Source organism: Amphiura filiformis, chromosome 9 (assembly GCF_039555335.1).
Source record: "Amphiura filiformis chromosome 9, Afil_fr2py, whole genome shotgun sequence".
Lineage (NCBI taxonomy): Eukaryota > Metazoa > Echinodermata > Ophiuroidea > Amphilepidida > Amphiuridae > Amphiura > Amphiura filiformis.
Window position 1 is genome coordinate 55,906,809 of NC_092636.1, and position 15,498 is coordinate 55,922,306.

General features: G+C 36.0%; 1 protein-coding gene across 1 annotated transcript in view; it reads right to left on the minus strand.

The window, feature by feature from the left end:
- Nucleotides 1-7,078: 7,078 nt before the first annotated feature.
- Nucleotides 7,079-15,498, minus strand: part of LOC140161196 (prokineticin receptor 2-like) — a 69,648-nt gene continuing 61,228 nt past the window's right edge. Inside the window, exon 3 of the mRNA XM_072184645.1 lies at nt 7,079-8,134. Coding sequence (XP_072040746.1) covers nt 7,399-8,134 — 736 coding nt within the window. The 3' untranslated portion in view covers nt 7,079-7,398. The remainder of the gene's footprint in view (nt 8,135-15,498) is intronic.

The following is a 15,498-nucleotide window of genomic DNA, read 5'->3' on the forward strand; positions in this document are numbered from 1 at the left end:
GAATTGAAAAGCGCGCGCTTCAAAGTTGGCCAAATTTAGAAAACATCCATGCCGATAAATGAATTTCTTCATATGCTTCATTTATCCAAATTGTTTGAATTTTTATTATATGGTGTGTGAAGCCTTCCCGAGGCTACCATCGGGTCCCCCAAAATTAAAAATTGTTTTGTTTAAGATACTGCCTGTTTTTATGGATTTTTGAAGATCGCTCATAAATCAGTAAATATAGGCCTATTGAAATAAAGGGACCTACCACCATTTAGCTGAAATACTAATCTGTCAAATGAAACACTTCGAGAAAACTAGTTGAAACAAAACATTATATCAAAGATATTTCTAGGGAGTAATTTTCCAAACCTCAATAGCTCTAAGCCATTGTGTGTGTCCAAGGCCATACTATTTTTGTATACGCTGTACAGTGGGAATGGCTTTTCCGTTTACCATTTGTCATCCCATGTTAATCCAGATAACAAAATGTTCATTTAAAGTATCATTGCAAATGAATTATGATTTTTACTTTTCGGATTTGGCTTTGAGCAATGGTGACACATACCATGTTTACAGAAAAATGAAAATTCTATTCCTGACATCGTCAAAATGTCAAACTTTGTATGTTTTGTATTATATTTAAGTAATTAACTGCAGTTTCTTTATTCAACATCATAACAGGTTCATACTTGACATATTTATGGTGAATGAATAGACTTTCATTAAATATTGAAAAAACCCAAAATTACTCGTGCCTAATTTACATAAAAATACCATGAATACATAATTACCTGTAATTAGCTAATTTGCATAATCAATTACTTTTTGTGTATTTTTTGTTATCAATTGAAATAACTTATATTATAACTTATTGTATACATATGTGTGCAAAAAAAACCGCACCCTGGTATCATGTACGGTTTTCTATTGGCATCAATTTTGCATATTAATTAGCTGAACTTAGTCATTTAACCTGTGGTACTTAAATTAACGCTGCTTTTTCAAGCAAGCGTCCAAATAAACCTTCAAAATTTCGAAATGTGCCAATTTTGTCATTATAGTCATTTGTGGCAGGTTTTAATTCCATTTACGAGCATCTTAAAATTGACACTACATCACAATGCATTGACCGATTTCAATTCCGTTTTTTGATTTTTGATGCTTTAATAAAGCTCATTCATGTAGAAACATTAAATAACGTTTTTCTGCTGCGCTTATTTTTGAGGTGATATACCTAGTATAAGCTTGGCTTATTCAAAAGGTGAGATGTTACTTAACCGTTGAAATGGACAACTTGGAGGGCATTTAAAATGTGTTAACTCTTCATATTTCAACTAGAGATTAAGTGAATATTGACCAACGATAAGAATAATGACAATTGATATTGATTTTCCCGACATTTTGACCCCCACATGCATGAAACAAAACGAACATTCCCATGAGCGCCGAGCAGATTTCCTTCCATTATACTGAATACATATCAATAGAATTTACTGCAACTTTCAAATCTTGGGTTACATTGATTTAAATGTACGCTGCGGCGTCAATATTTAGACAATTGCTACAAATATGGTGTCAAAATGCGCAGAAATAAATTCTGCTTCCAACGCATTTTACAGATTTGTAATACAATCGCCCGTTTTTAATAATGGCCATTATTTAAGGGGGCTTAGTTACTTTTTTTGAGATGTTTATTACATTACCCAAGATTACGAGCCTCTAAAATCTTTATTAATTTGAATTCAGTAGAAAGTGCTAACCTTGTCAACAACCAAACTTGCAAATATGGTTTGAATATTTGGCTGACACTGGCATAGGATGAATGTTGCATTTCTTTATATTTTAAATGTTTTAGAAACAAAACGAAAGAAAACTGTTATTCGTGTACTAGAATAAATATACATTTATTGTGGGGTTTTTTCAGTCGAACATACAATATAGTGCATATTTACAAATTATTTAACAAGTAACAAAAAACACATGAGCACATGTATGAGCCCGCGAATCCTGTCATTCGCTGATGGAACACTAACATTTGATTTATACATTCCAATTAAAATTACACAAAGTAGTGTCTAGTTTGATCTCCAGGTGGATGAACGAAAGATCCTGTTTATGAACCCGTAGATATGATGTGTAAAAATGTGGATCTTACATTCTCTGCAGGTATATTAAAGTTCCAACCAGAATTCACAGATCATTGAGCAAGGTGATTACTTGATATCTTGGTGCTAATCCCTAACCATTATCTCAATAATTGTTAATGACAATGTTAGCCTAGAATTATATGCTTTATGACAAACAAAAAATGATTAACAAAAAAGACTGAAATTATGAAACAACAACGTCAGGTCGTCCCGTCTAATGATGAAATTATGAAATTATTAATAGCCGACGTTTCTTCTATTTCGGTATAAATAAAATATATATATGTACAATATATAACATTAATTAAATATATTTGCTGAACATACACTTTTTGAGACATAACATTTGAAACCATGGGATAGAAAATGTTAAAAACTATATACAATAGCAAGTTTTCAGAGTTATGTTTTACATTGTCGATGATAAATCAAATCCAAAATCACAAAAGATAAAAACTAAACAGTGGAGATAACTTTAGGTCATGGAAAATCAGTCGACAGGTGCGTGTAATTCTTAAGTTTTGAATTTGCTATGATAATCAATATTACCTTTTTATGTCATGTATTCAGTGTTCATCGGTATTTTGGTGTTCATCGTTTAAGAAGCATAGCACGTTTACGTCTAACTGCTTCGGGATGGTGCTCAAACGTGTTTCAAGAACACCGATAGAAAACAGTGCGTGATTAGTAGAGCCGGGTCCTAGATTACGCAATCAACCCTATTCGTAACATGCTTGCTTCATATCAAAATCAACATAATGAAATTTAACAGTATAATCAGTTTAGGTATTTTAAAAGTCGTCATACAACTGATCTAATTTATATCAGAAAAATCCTAGCAACGCCACTGTGGAGGGGAATGGGGTAGAATTTGAGAGAGAGCGCGCAAGGATATGTGGAGGGAGAGGAAGGGGAAAATAAAAAAGGGAGGAGAAACCCAATTGATATGAAGTTCATTTCGCAAAATCTCTATAATGATCAAAATACGTGAACGTCCACCTCGAAATTATCATTCAGGAATATAGGTCAATAACGCCAACAGAATTTAATATAAAAATGTGTAAATTGTGGGTGGTCACGTCCAAAAAAAGGTCCAATATCATCAAAAGTGGGTAGACTTCGACATTGAATCTTTGAGTGAGATAAAGCTTCGCATTATGTGTAGGAATATTTGGAATGTAATGGATTTCTACACAGGATGGACAACGTCAACAGGTTGTGGGCAAGAAGCTTTGAAGTCCATCTAATCTAGTAACTCCCTAGTTGTTCAGTGAAGGTCATCTTATTTGCCCTAGTATTTGAAATTGTTTGTGGGTAACATGGCTTAATTGACGTTCACACACAGGTGTCTCATTTAATGAAAGATTTTGGTGGTATTAGATCATAAACGCAATCCTCAGTGAAAAAAAAACCACTTAGCTTCGACAGAACGTTTTAGATTTGCTGTCATATGTCTCAAATAAGATTGACAATTTTAGAGGTCAAAAGGTCATTTGTCGTTTTTGTCTATGAAGATTTTATAATAAATGTCTATGACTTTGCAGTTCTGTAACAACGTTAAATTGTGGCACCAACATTCATGATTATGAAAGGGTTTACAGAAAATGTTATACACTTTTTGATGAAATGACCCAAAAAATCACAAAAATCTGTAAATATTTTGCATTTTGGGAAAATACCAAAAATTGTTCCTGAACTTTTCGAAATTTGGGTAGGCATTCATTTGTACAGTTGGTTTCCCAATTAGTTCAAAATCTAGGTCGGTCGGGCCTGTAGAACAGGGTTTTCTTTTTTCGTCACCTAAGCATAGATTACAATAACACAATATGTACAGCCAATCATCAAACTACCCTAATACGACAAAATGAAATAACTGACATATCGCTTATTTTGAGGTAATGGACCAAAATAATGAAGGGTTTTTATTTATAACACTATGAATATACTCCCACAAAAAAATGCTCAATTTCAGCCAAAATGTCAGTTGTGCCCTCGTGTCGTGACAGGGTAGTATACATAACTTGTCAAAATTAACATTTATCTGATTATGTTACATTGCTGCAACTAGTGAATATATATATGAACATATTATTACAAATAATAATGACTTGTTTTAATACAGTTTATACAGTAATCGTAGGACAAAGGCACACCAGGAATATTTTATAATGATATATATACAGCAATGAGCACCATTTGTACACAATTCTAAAATATTGTTTAAAAAGGAATGACCTGGACATTGATAAATTGATAAATTTTGATAAAATAATATATATATTTATCTATTTGATACATCAAGCAGGGTCAAAGAAAAGAATAAGGAATATGTATAATTATTATCTGGTCGAGGGTATATTTAAAAGTCTAATCATTTGAACGAATGATGCGTTTGGAGGAGGCATTTCAAAACACCAAAACCAGATGGAGAACAGATGAAGAACTGGCAACCAGTTTGATACATCCTGAAATTATACGAGAGTATGTTCAGACGAATATCTGTGAACGTGTGGGGCAGGCAATATATAACCATGGTCAGCTGATGGTAATTACATTACATCATTGTACTCCCGCGTTAAAATGTCTTTCCGCAACCCTCTATAACAGAAAAAATAAATTCAATGATACTACGATTGGAAACGTATCAAACCTAACTGTCAATAAAATATAAACCCTTTAATCAATAAAAGTCATAATTGCAGGAGCCTGGAACCATCATTTATCACAAAAATAAAGAAAGAAATTACATAGCAAAATTGCATTGAGAAAAGTGGCGGCGCTGTTTAATGAGGCTCATTCTGACGTCAATACCCTGATGCTATCAAAAAGTTATCATAATCGACTTGCAGTTATCCTGACTGCACTGCTGGTAATCATCAACAATGTTTGATACAAACGCTATTTGGGTTCGGTTGTTATTATTATCTTGGTGGTTTTTTTTTTAGATTTTCCTTCACTATGATATGCTTCTATCATTCCCTTCTGGTGATCGGTAATTTTTGGCATTTTGAGCCTGATCTGATTTTAAAACTGAAGTTAAAAAAGTCGAAATTAAACTATAATGCGCTGCTAGATAGGAAATCCCTGTAGTGAGGCTGCATGATATTAATGTATGAAAGTTATCTCTTTTGGATCGTGGCATATAACATAATCGTTGTAATCGGGGGATATACCTTTATTCATCTAGTATCACAATTCATAAACTTGATCTGATCATTTGTTATGCATCACATGTTTTAAAAAAGAGTTCAAATGCCCCGGACGTCATCTGTTGTTATGGTGGTCGTCAATGACTGACGCCATAATTAGCTAATTAAGCACAGCGCCGCCACTTTTCCTATGGGGATTTTGTACAGGTTTTTCATAAGATCATAAGAAAGTTTGTTTCGTTATTTTCAAGGAATGATTTGATGTTGAAAAGTTGATTAAAACTGAGTAAAGGTATTATAGATGATATTAAAGTAAATAAATAGGTTTCAAGATAGTATTATTTACTAAAAATTCAACAATTGTTACTGCGGAAAGACATTTCAGCGCGGGAGTATGTTGAGATTAAAAAGAATTAGGTTTTCAAAAGAAATATAATACAATGTAATTTAAACATTTTTGCCGTTTCTTTCATTTCATAAATAAATAACACGTCACAACAGAAACGGAGTACCATGTTACTTGATCTCGGTACACAAAGAAAAATAAACAAGACAGACTTGTTACTAACAGTGTGTAAAATTCAATAAGTTCTGCAAAGTCACCTGTCAGTCGTTAATGTCCAACTTTGGTCAAATCGGGGGATTAGTGTGTTATCAGTTAACATATGCGCGTTTAATGCTGAAAGGGACAAAACAAGATAATCCTTGCCTAAAAAATGGCCAAAAGGAAGATGAACATTACAAATTTGCGTTGAATTATGTTCTCGTATTTCGAACCATGGGCAACATGCTTCGTCCACCTGACGGTAATGGTAAAAGTTTATGCATATCAATTTGTAAGCGCTCTTTAGCAAAGTCGTACGGTAGTTCATTGAATTTACAACCGTATGACAAAACAGGCGATCAAAATAGTAATTGTTTGCACAAGATTCGCAATTTCAAGAGAATTGGCCATTGCTCATTCTAGTGACGCTAGTATATGGACAATATAAATGTGCTTTGTTTTTTATTTAGTGACATAAAATTGGAAAAATATTGTAAGGAACACTTTTAAAACATACATTTTGGTCAAAAAATGTGCTTGGATAGGTAGTATTCAACAGATTTTCCACATTCGCCTTGCTGTAACATTGAATTGCGTTATCTGTTGACCTAGTCACGAAAAGTGTTTTTAGGGGGAAGTATTAGCTTTCGTTTGATATAAATAAATTCTGATTGGATGAAGGGAACACTTGAGGATTCGACAAAAACCAATCAAAGAGGCCCTTATTTCAGCTAGACGCTCCACAGCTCTTACATTGATATGCACTCAACCGTGTAGTGTAATCAAAGACTGCGGAGGCAATCCACTGCTTGCTTGAGAGCTCTTGGACGAAAATATGTGCTCAGGTGTATCGAGGGGAAAACTGTGCGCATGATGGTTTATAAGAGAACCTTTCCATATGCGTTCGTCGGGCGCGCTGGTTTTGAAAGTAGTGATGACAGAGTAGCCTGTCTCGGACGCGCGGACGCTCGCCATTTTATACACACTGTTACTAGTATCTGTCTTGTATCTGATTTAACATCTGAAATAACATTCTAATACAAAGTAAAGGATAAATAAAACACAGGTATCAATTATATTGAAATAGTACCATATTTACATAGTGTAATATAATATTTACATAGTGTAATATAATATTTACATAGTGTAATATAGTATTTCAGTGCAACGCAACGAGTGACACTCATTGATGTCTCAAAATAAAATAATCGTCATTGATTTCTACTTTGGTTATCAATGTATCAAACCAACTAAAGCATGCAAATGACGGCAAAATGTACAGGGAATGTGACTGTATTGGGTGGGGTAGGATGTTTTTGGGTGGGGTGGGATGTTTTTGGGTGGGTGTCCCGGAGGTGTGTGAGTGGGAGGGGGATGTGTTTGTGAATTTGTTTCCTTCATCTTCTTTTGGTAAATCGCTATTAAAAATATGGATTTTCTGTTTCTTCAAGCACATCACAATTTTGTACGTGATACGTGGTGAAACATGAACATGTATTTTTGCCACACCTTGCGTACATGTATGTCCCGGGATGTATGTACGCATATTAATTGTTAAAGAAGTTACATCTCAAATTTTTGTGTCTATTGTGTCTACAGTTATCTTCCTTATATGATTGTTGCTTTTCAAGGCATGTGAGGAAGAATTGCTTCCCGTGCTTTTATTCAACACTGCCTTTGATCGACGAAGTTTTGGAGGGCACTCGTGAAAACAGCTGGCATAAACAGCAGAGAGTTCTTTGCGAAACACAGGACTCATTATAAAATAAATCACGGTGCTTATGACTGAATTCAACATGGCGATGCCTTCAACAGCATACAACATCGAGTAGCGGTACTCAAAATTGCTTTCGAGATCTTCTTGAAAGAAAGTGAAGGCAAGATTGTATCCGTAATAAGGCGCCCATGAGAGGAAAAACGCCACTACAAGAGTAACCAACATGGGAATTGTCTTTTGTTTCCGCACAAACGTGATCTCGCGATGTCGCTCTGTTACATTTCCAGGGGGTGTGCGATGTGACCAAAGTTTCATGGCGATACTTAGGTATATGAATGCCATTATCCACATGGGGAGTAAGAACTCTACAACTGTAATCAAGACTGTGTATGCCTTAAGAGCCATGGTATTGTACCACAATTCAAAACAAGCATGTTTAATAGCACCGTCGCATTCCCCAGAGGTGACCCGAGTAAACAGAGGAGCTGGAAATGCTGCTAGAATAGATATCAGCCAAATGAACACGACTATGATAACCAAGGTGGATTTACGCATGCGTGGTCGAAGTGGTCTAAAGATTCCATGATATCTGTATAAAGAAACAAGAAAGATAAAGAACATCTGAATGAAAAATCTAGTAAGGCTTTACGTTATTGCTATGTTGGTGCCAATCACCAAAAGTTATTGTTATCAGAAAATACGACAATGAACTTGTACATTTTGCTGTTTGCTCTTTTAAGTGCATTGACAAACGAGGAACGTGACCATGCAAAGTTCAAGACTAACATTACAAAAAATCAAGTGCCATAATATTTCGGTAGGTAAGTGCATATACCACAATATTTTGTGTGCGCTTACATCACTAGGATATCATATGTTGTCAGAATTGATGTTGGATGAAGCGTTTGGTATCAAAACATTAGTATTAACTGCAAGTGTTTGCAGTATGCTCTTTTAATTCCAATAAACAGTTAGATACCAGGAAAGTGGATTATTCTAATGTTTTCATGGCAAACACTTACACTAAATCTCTGCAAGGAATTTCTTTTATAATCTCTACAGTACCGATATATTATCATAGCATTCAATTTTTGTAATAAATGTGGTAAGCAGAAACTAGAGCTACTGTCAGGCAGTGGCAATCATACTTCTTGGAGACAAACCCAGCAAACACAAAAATGTTTTAAAAATGTTTTAAACATAATTTTGGGTTTTGGTTTAGATAAAAACATTTTAATAACATTAAATGTCGGGTTATATAAAGGCCATGGAAACGTTTTAGCGGTTCTTCTAACCAAGTTTGGTGATTATAGAATGTAATTTAAATTCTTTTGGACTTTTTGAATGGAATATGCTATTCATACGGCAGGGCAGATCCCAAAATATTTTAGAGAAATAAATTCAATAGTACAATTATTCAGAAAAGCATGTTTTGAATGTTAAAGGACTTGATAACGTCCACTACATAGCTGAAAGTAGTCCCTGCTTTCGGCACCTTTGTTCCATAACCATTAAGGTATAGGACATTTTGTTTTTGCTATAGGCCCTGAATGAAATGTATTTAATTATGCTTGTACTCACTCAGGTAGCATTGTGTGTGAATTTTACATCCGAACTAAGTGCTATTCTTTTTATAGGTATTTTAGTGTCTAAAATGGCCCAAAATGAGGGTTTTTCAATATTGCCGTCCATTTCTAATCGTCACTCCCATAGACTTTACATGTAAAATAAAAAGGCTCATAAAAATTTAATAGCACCTAGTTCGGATGTAAAATTCACACAAAATGCTTTTTGAGTGATTACAAAGATAATTAAATACCTTTCACGCGGGGCTATGTGGAATTTGTTTTAAATATATTCCTTGTATAATGAAATTTCACAATAAAATGTCCATTGGAAACAAAGGTGTCAGGTCCAATTTAATCCATCCCGATCTGGAACAAAACCTTGAATGTGAATACCTATTAGGGATACCCCAATATACTTGAAATTTTATCTATTAGTATTCTTCGATCACTGTAGTCGATGACCCCAGCGTATGTGATGTAATATTGACTCAAATGTCGTCCGTTCATTATCAAAATACTGCGACACATGATAGTTTGGCAATCCCTTTTGTATAAATTGTATAAAGAGACACAAATTATATTCACACCTGCGCTAATGGAAGAAGAAAATGTATCCTTTTCTAACCTTTCAACGCTCACTTTCTATTTTGTCCTGCTAAATATCGTCTTTATTTAACACCATAACAATAATTTATTGGAAACAGTAAGTATCAAATATGTCTACAGGAAATTTCTTTCTAGCTGAAATCGCATGTCTGTTCACTTTTAAACATAATCGTGATAATTATAATGTATTTGACGGTTTTAACTTTATAATATCTAACAGAAACATTATGATACATAGCGAGATTATGTGGAAATTTCATACCCCAGTCTTCACATAATGACTTTAGCGCTATTCGCCAGCAAAGTGTTACGTGTAATCCGATTATCAACTGGGTCACGCTTTTGAGTTCTGCACAAAGATGTTTTACTTTAGTAAAACCTAGATGAGCTTATCGGTATACCGCTGCGTGGCCGCAAACGTAACCGTCTCGGCTGAAACATGCATGTAAATGAATCAAAAAAGGTACGACAAGACCTTATCGCATCACGTACGTCGAAGTTCACTTTTTAATGTGCAAACTGTAGTTAGGATAATGAAAACGACTGGTAAGCAAGTCTACTAAATGATCTCAAAATCTGAAGAAAAAAATGGCGGACCGTCGCCGGACCCTTTCCAGAACTAATACAGCATATTTAGGGGTGGTGCAATAATTATGTGTACCCCCGGGGGGTGAATTAGGGGGGGCAAAGATTTTTTGGCAGGCCAGAAGGGGGGGGCAAGCATTTTTGGCAGGTCAAAGGGGGGTCAAGCGATTTTGGCAGGTCGAAAGGGGGGCAAGCAATTTTTGGCACAGATATTTTGGGTACTGTTTCTATATTACGCCCTAAAAAGGCGTAGGAAAACATTAGGAACACATTCAAATATGCAAAATTTCCTGCTCGCTGGTCTCGCATTATATGATAAGACAATTTAATGTTTTAAATTCGGGTTCCCCAAAATCGTGCATGTGTAAGGGGGGGGCAAAGATTTTTGGCACGTCAAAAAGGGGGGGCAAAGCTTTTTGGCACGTCGAAAGGGGGGCAAAGATTTTTTGGCACGCCCAAAGGGGGGGGCAAGCGATTTTGGCAGACCATTTTGAGAATTCACCCCCCAGGGTACACATAATTATTGCACCACCCCTTAGCTATTGTCAACATGGGGTCATCGCCAGGAATATTTTCCTTATATAAAAAACTAACCTCCGCTATATGGTATTTCATGATATAACATTAATGGGCCTTTAAGCAAACGCCAAATAAACAAGACAAGAAACAAACTGAGCATGATGCAGTCATGTCTACAGTAGAATTCATCTCGACCTTTGCAGGACTTAACCCCATTAAAAGCTATTAAACCAAGATAACACTCATTGAAACAGCTCAACTGATTAAATCGGATCTTCTCTGGCTGTGCACATGTGACTGTTTTCATGTGCGATATCGCAATAAAGTTTGTATTATAGCTTCAGTTGGGTAACCGATTATAAAGGAAACGAAAGGAAACAATGGTATGTGTACCATTGTTCACGAAATGAGACAATGGCGTGCTTTTTGTAAACCAGCATTCTTGAAAATGAGCAACATAATGATTGTTGACTTAACACGGTTTGGAAATAATTTCTTCATATTTTGGTGTTATCTGTCGTTTACATATCCTTCCTAAAACACAAAAGTACGACCCTCTCCAAACACCTAAATTAGCTAAAATTTAGGACATATTGGCCGGTTATTTTCACACAGCGACGTTAACTAGGCAATGTACTATTACCTATAGCATTAACTAAAACACCAAAGTACGAATATTTCCAAACATCTAAATTAGCTAAAAATTTAGGACATGTTAAAAAACTATATTTTCGAGAACTTTAGAAGAGTACTTTTAATATTGGCCGGTTATTTTTCACACAGCGACGTTAACTAGTCATATCCCCATACTTTTAACGTAGGGCTATTTGTAGAGGTCACGCGTCAATGGGAAAGAGCACTGTGTATTGTGTATAGGAAAACGGACAGTAACTGCAGTATGGTCAAAAAACCAGGGGGATGGCAGTCCTTCCATATAAAGAAGGGCTCTCCCAACGCGTACGGCGGGTGTTCAACAAACATTGCATCAGAACCGCCTTCAAACCACATCAGACCCTTTTTTGGTCCATCCAAAAGATAAACGGGAAGTTACACAAACATCAGACTGTGTGTACGAAATTCCTTGCCTCAATTGTGACAAGTTCTACATAGGCGAAATATCCAGACTTTTCGGCACCAGACTCAAAGAACACAAAACAGAAGCTGAAAAAGCTTCCAAGAAAGCCTTTACCCGTTCTCAGAGACAGGCCTCCATTACAGGGGAGGATAACAAATCAGCAATAACTGACCATGGCTCTGAGGAAAATCATGTTATTGGATGGGACAAATCAGAAATCAAAGACAGAAAACAGAACAGAAAGAAGAGATATATCAAAGAAGCCATCTGGATAAGCACAACGTCAGCTCCAGCAGGTAGCAGTCGTCGAGGTGCAGGGATTAGAGTTTGGTTGTGTGATTGGTTGTGTGGTTGGATGACTGTATTTGAGAAAGTGACTGTATTTGAGAAAGTGCGAAGTGTTAGCACGAAACTGTCATTGATCGAGGTATGTAACATCAAAATTGGATTTGCTCTAAGATTGTTGAACTTAATAACCATAGCATTAGATAAATAAAAATTTTGAATATATCACATGTGTATGTCTGCAATCATAGGTTGAATACAATGCCGCTCTTTTCAATGCATAGGTACCGCGTGAACGTTGTAGTACAGGGCGATATATTCAAAAATTGTATTAATCTGTTGCTACGGTAGTTAATCCCGTTACATCATCACTTCTACGGCGAATAAAGAGAAGACCCAACCCCAAGGCCCATAGAATAAGTAGACACATGCAATACATACTGCAGTTACTGTCCGTTTTCCTATACACAATACACAGTGCTCTTATCATTGACGCGTGACCTCTACAAATAGCCTACGTTAAAAGTATGGGGATATGCCTAGTTAACGTCGCTGTGTGAAAAATAACCGGCCAATATTAAAAGTACTCTTCTAAAGTTCTAGAAAATATAGTTTTGTAACATGTCCTAAATTTTTAGCTAATTTAGATGTTTGGAAATATGCGTACTTTGGTGTTGTAGTGTATGTTATAGGTAATAGTACATTGCCTAGTTAACGTCGCTGTGTGAAAATAACCGGCCAATATTAAAAGTACTCTTCTAAAATTCTAGAAAATATAGTTTTGTAACATGTCCTAAATTTTTAGCTAATTTAGATGTTTGGAAATATGCGTACTTTGGTGTTTTAGGAAGGATATGTAAACGACAGATAACACCAAAAATATGAAGAAATTATTTCCAAACCGTGTTAAGTCTGCAAACCACCATGCTTCTCATTTTCAAGAACGCTGGTTAACAATAAGGACGTATTGTCTCATTTCGTAAACAAAGACCACACAGAATTGTTCTCTAGCACTCGCTTTATAATCGTTCACCCAACTGAAACTATAATCCCAGCTCATTGCTCCATTATACGTGTAAAGCAGAAACATATGTTGTGTGTTTTAACCAGAGAAGATATGATTTAATCAGTTGAGCTGTTTTCAATGAGTGTTATCTTGGTTTAATAGCTTTTAATGGGGTTTAAGTCCTGCAAAGGTCGAGGTGAATTCTACTGTAGACATGACTGCATCATGAAAAGTACCATAGATATTAGCCGTAGAAGTGGTGATGTAACTACCATAGGAATAGGTTAAAACAATTTGTGAATATATCGCTCTGCACCATAAGCAGGTCGCTCTCATCACATGTTTCTACCCAAGTTTAATCGCAAGTTTCATTGTTTACCAAAGACAAACTCAGGTTTATTACTGCCCAAAACTACATGTAGCGATATGAGAATAATTATGCACCATGTACTTTTGCTACTCTTGGACCTTTTTTTATGCTAATGCTGTTACGTAATAGGGTATCATTAACACATATATGGTTTGTAAGGTACAGTTTTTATGTGATCATAAAGAAATTCCATCCAAATATTTAGTATATGGGTCAAAGGTCAACTCTCATTACATACTGACCGACCATCGTATTAATAACGTTTTTAAAATGTTATTAAATTAAACATAAGATAAACATAAGATAAATAACATCATGTTAGAATATTTTGTAGTAAGTTTTCAAAAAATGTTTTTGAAAATGGTTATGAATACGTTTCATACCCTTTATGCTTATATACCTTTTATATAACGTTTTCTGTCAACATTGTTTAAGCTTTTTTGAAAACATTTTGTGTTTCCTAGCATATCAGTCACATTTCTTTTTTCATATTTTGAAGGTTTGATGAGTTATTATGTACCCAAGGCACCCTATAGAGAGGAAGAGACGTGTCAGCCTCGTACTAGTGATGTCTCTTGTGATGGCACGTTATGTATCCACTGGTCATTGAACTTTTACTACAAGAGAGTGAAGTTTTTTGAAGTAGCTCCATCCGTATCCCAGATTTCAGATATCTTATGGTTTCAACTAGGCTATGTTTTATAAATTCCACCCAGGGATGACAACGGTCCCGTCGAAATGAGCTGTCGAGACTAACAACGTAAGTCATATTACTGCAAGGATTAGTTCATTCACATTTTCGTTCATTCCTATAGCACTTTATCGTCGATGCGCAGACCGTTACTACAGGTGCGCACGTTCAAGCTGGTCGAGCGTGCGCAGTAAACTTTTCAGTTTCGTTTGCAAAGGCGTTCGGAAAATACATTCAGCTCACAGCCTGCCTAATCAGACACAAAAAAAGCATAGGCGTAGATCCCGGGGATCACCCCCCCAAATATTGACGCCCGTATGTGTGTTTCTGATCAAATTAACTAATTTTATATGGGCATTTTAATCTATTTGTATCATCATAAAAAGGTACTGGAATCACTATATACTACAGGAAATTTGTTCAACCCCATTCCCCCAATGTCAAAAAGAAATCTACGCCACTCCTCCAAAAAAAGCCAATGATACTAGGACAACACTCTCGACGCTGTCTTTATATCCCGCTGTTGATGTTAGCAGGCCGTTGCAACTTCTATACTAGCGCAATACAAAAAGATGGCGACAGCGTCGGCTTCCCCTGTGTATTACCCTGTGTGATAGCCTACTGAAAACTGCAGAAAAATGCTACTGCCACCTACGATAGTACTGCGTAGTGCTGTGGAGACTTATGCTAATGACAGAAAAATGCTGCTGCCATCTACGTCCACATGTTGCAAGTGTTGACGTCGCTGACCTCACATCGACGATCGGAGTTGCAATTCCATCGCACTTCGTGCTCTATATTTCTTCCATGATGTTAGCTTTGTTATGAGGGCGCTGTGGTCTATTCTATTGCAATGAAATTACGAAATGTATGGCACCCCTTAAAGTATACCCAGGGTGTTCCTGAATAAGCTTGAATGATGATTTTTTGATGATTTGTACATCTTTAGGTATATGAATATTTAACTTGCTACCACGAAATGAGCATAAAGTTGCAAGTTGATAGTTTCAAGACGCCTGGCTACTGCGTTGGTGTTCTTTGTTTCTAACGTACCTGTTCTATCCAGTAGTATGTCTGTATGTCCTTTGTGAATGGGCGCACAATGGGCTATTCACGAAGGACATGCTACTGGCTGGTACAGGTGCGCGGTAAACAAATAACATCAACTCAGTCAACTCAGTCAGCCAGGATGTCTCGAAACTACCAACTTGCGACTTTACGCTCATTTCGTGGTAGCAGGTCACACAT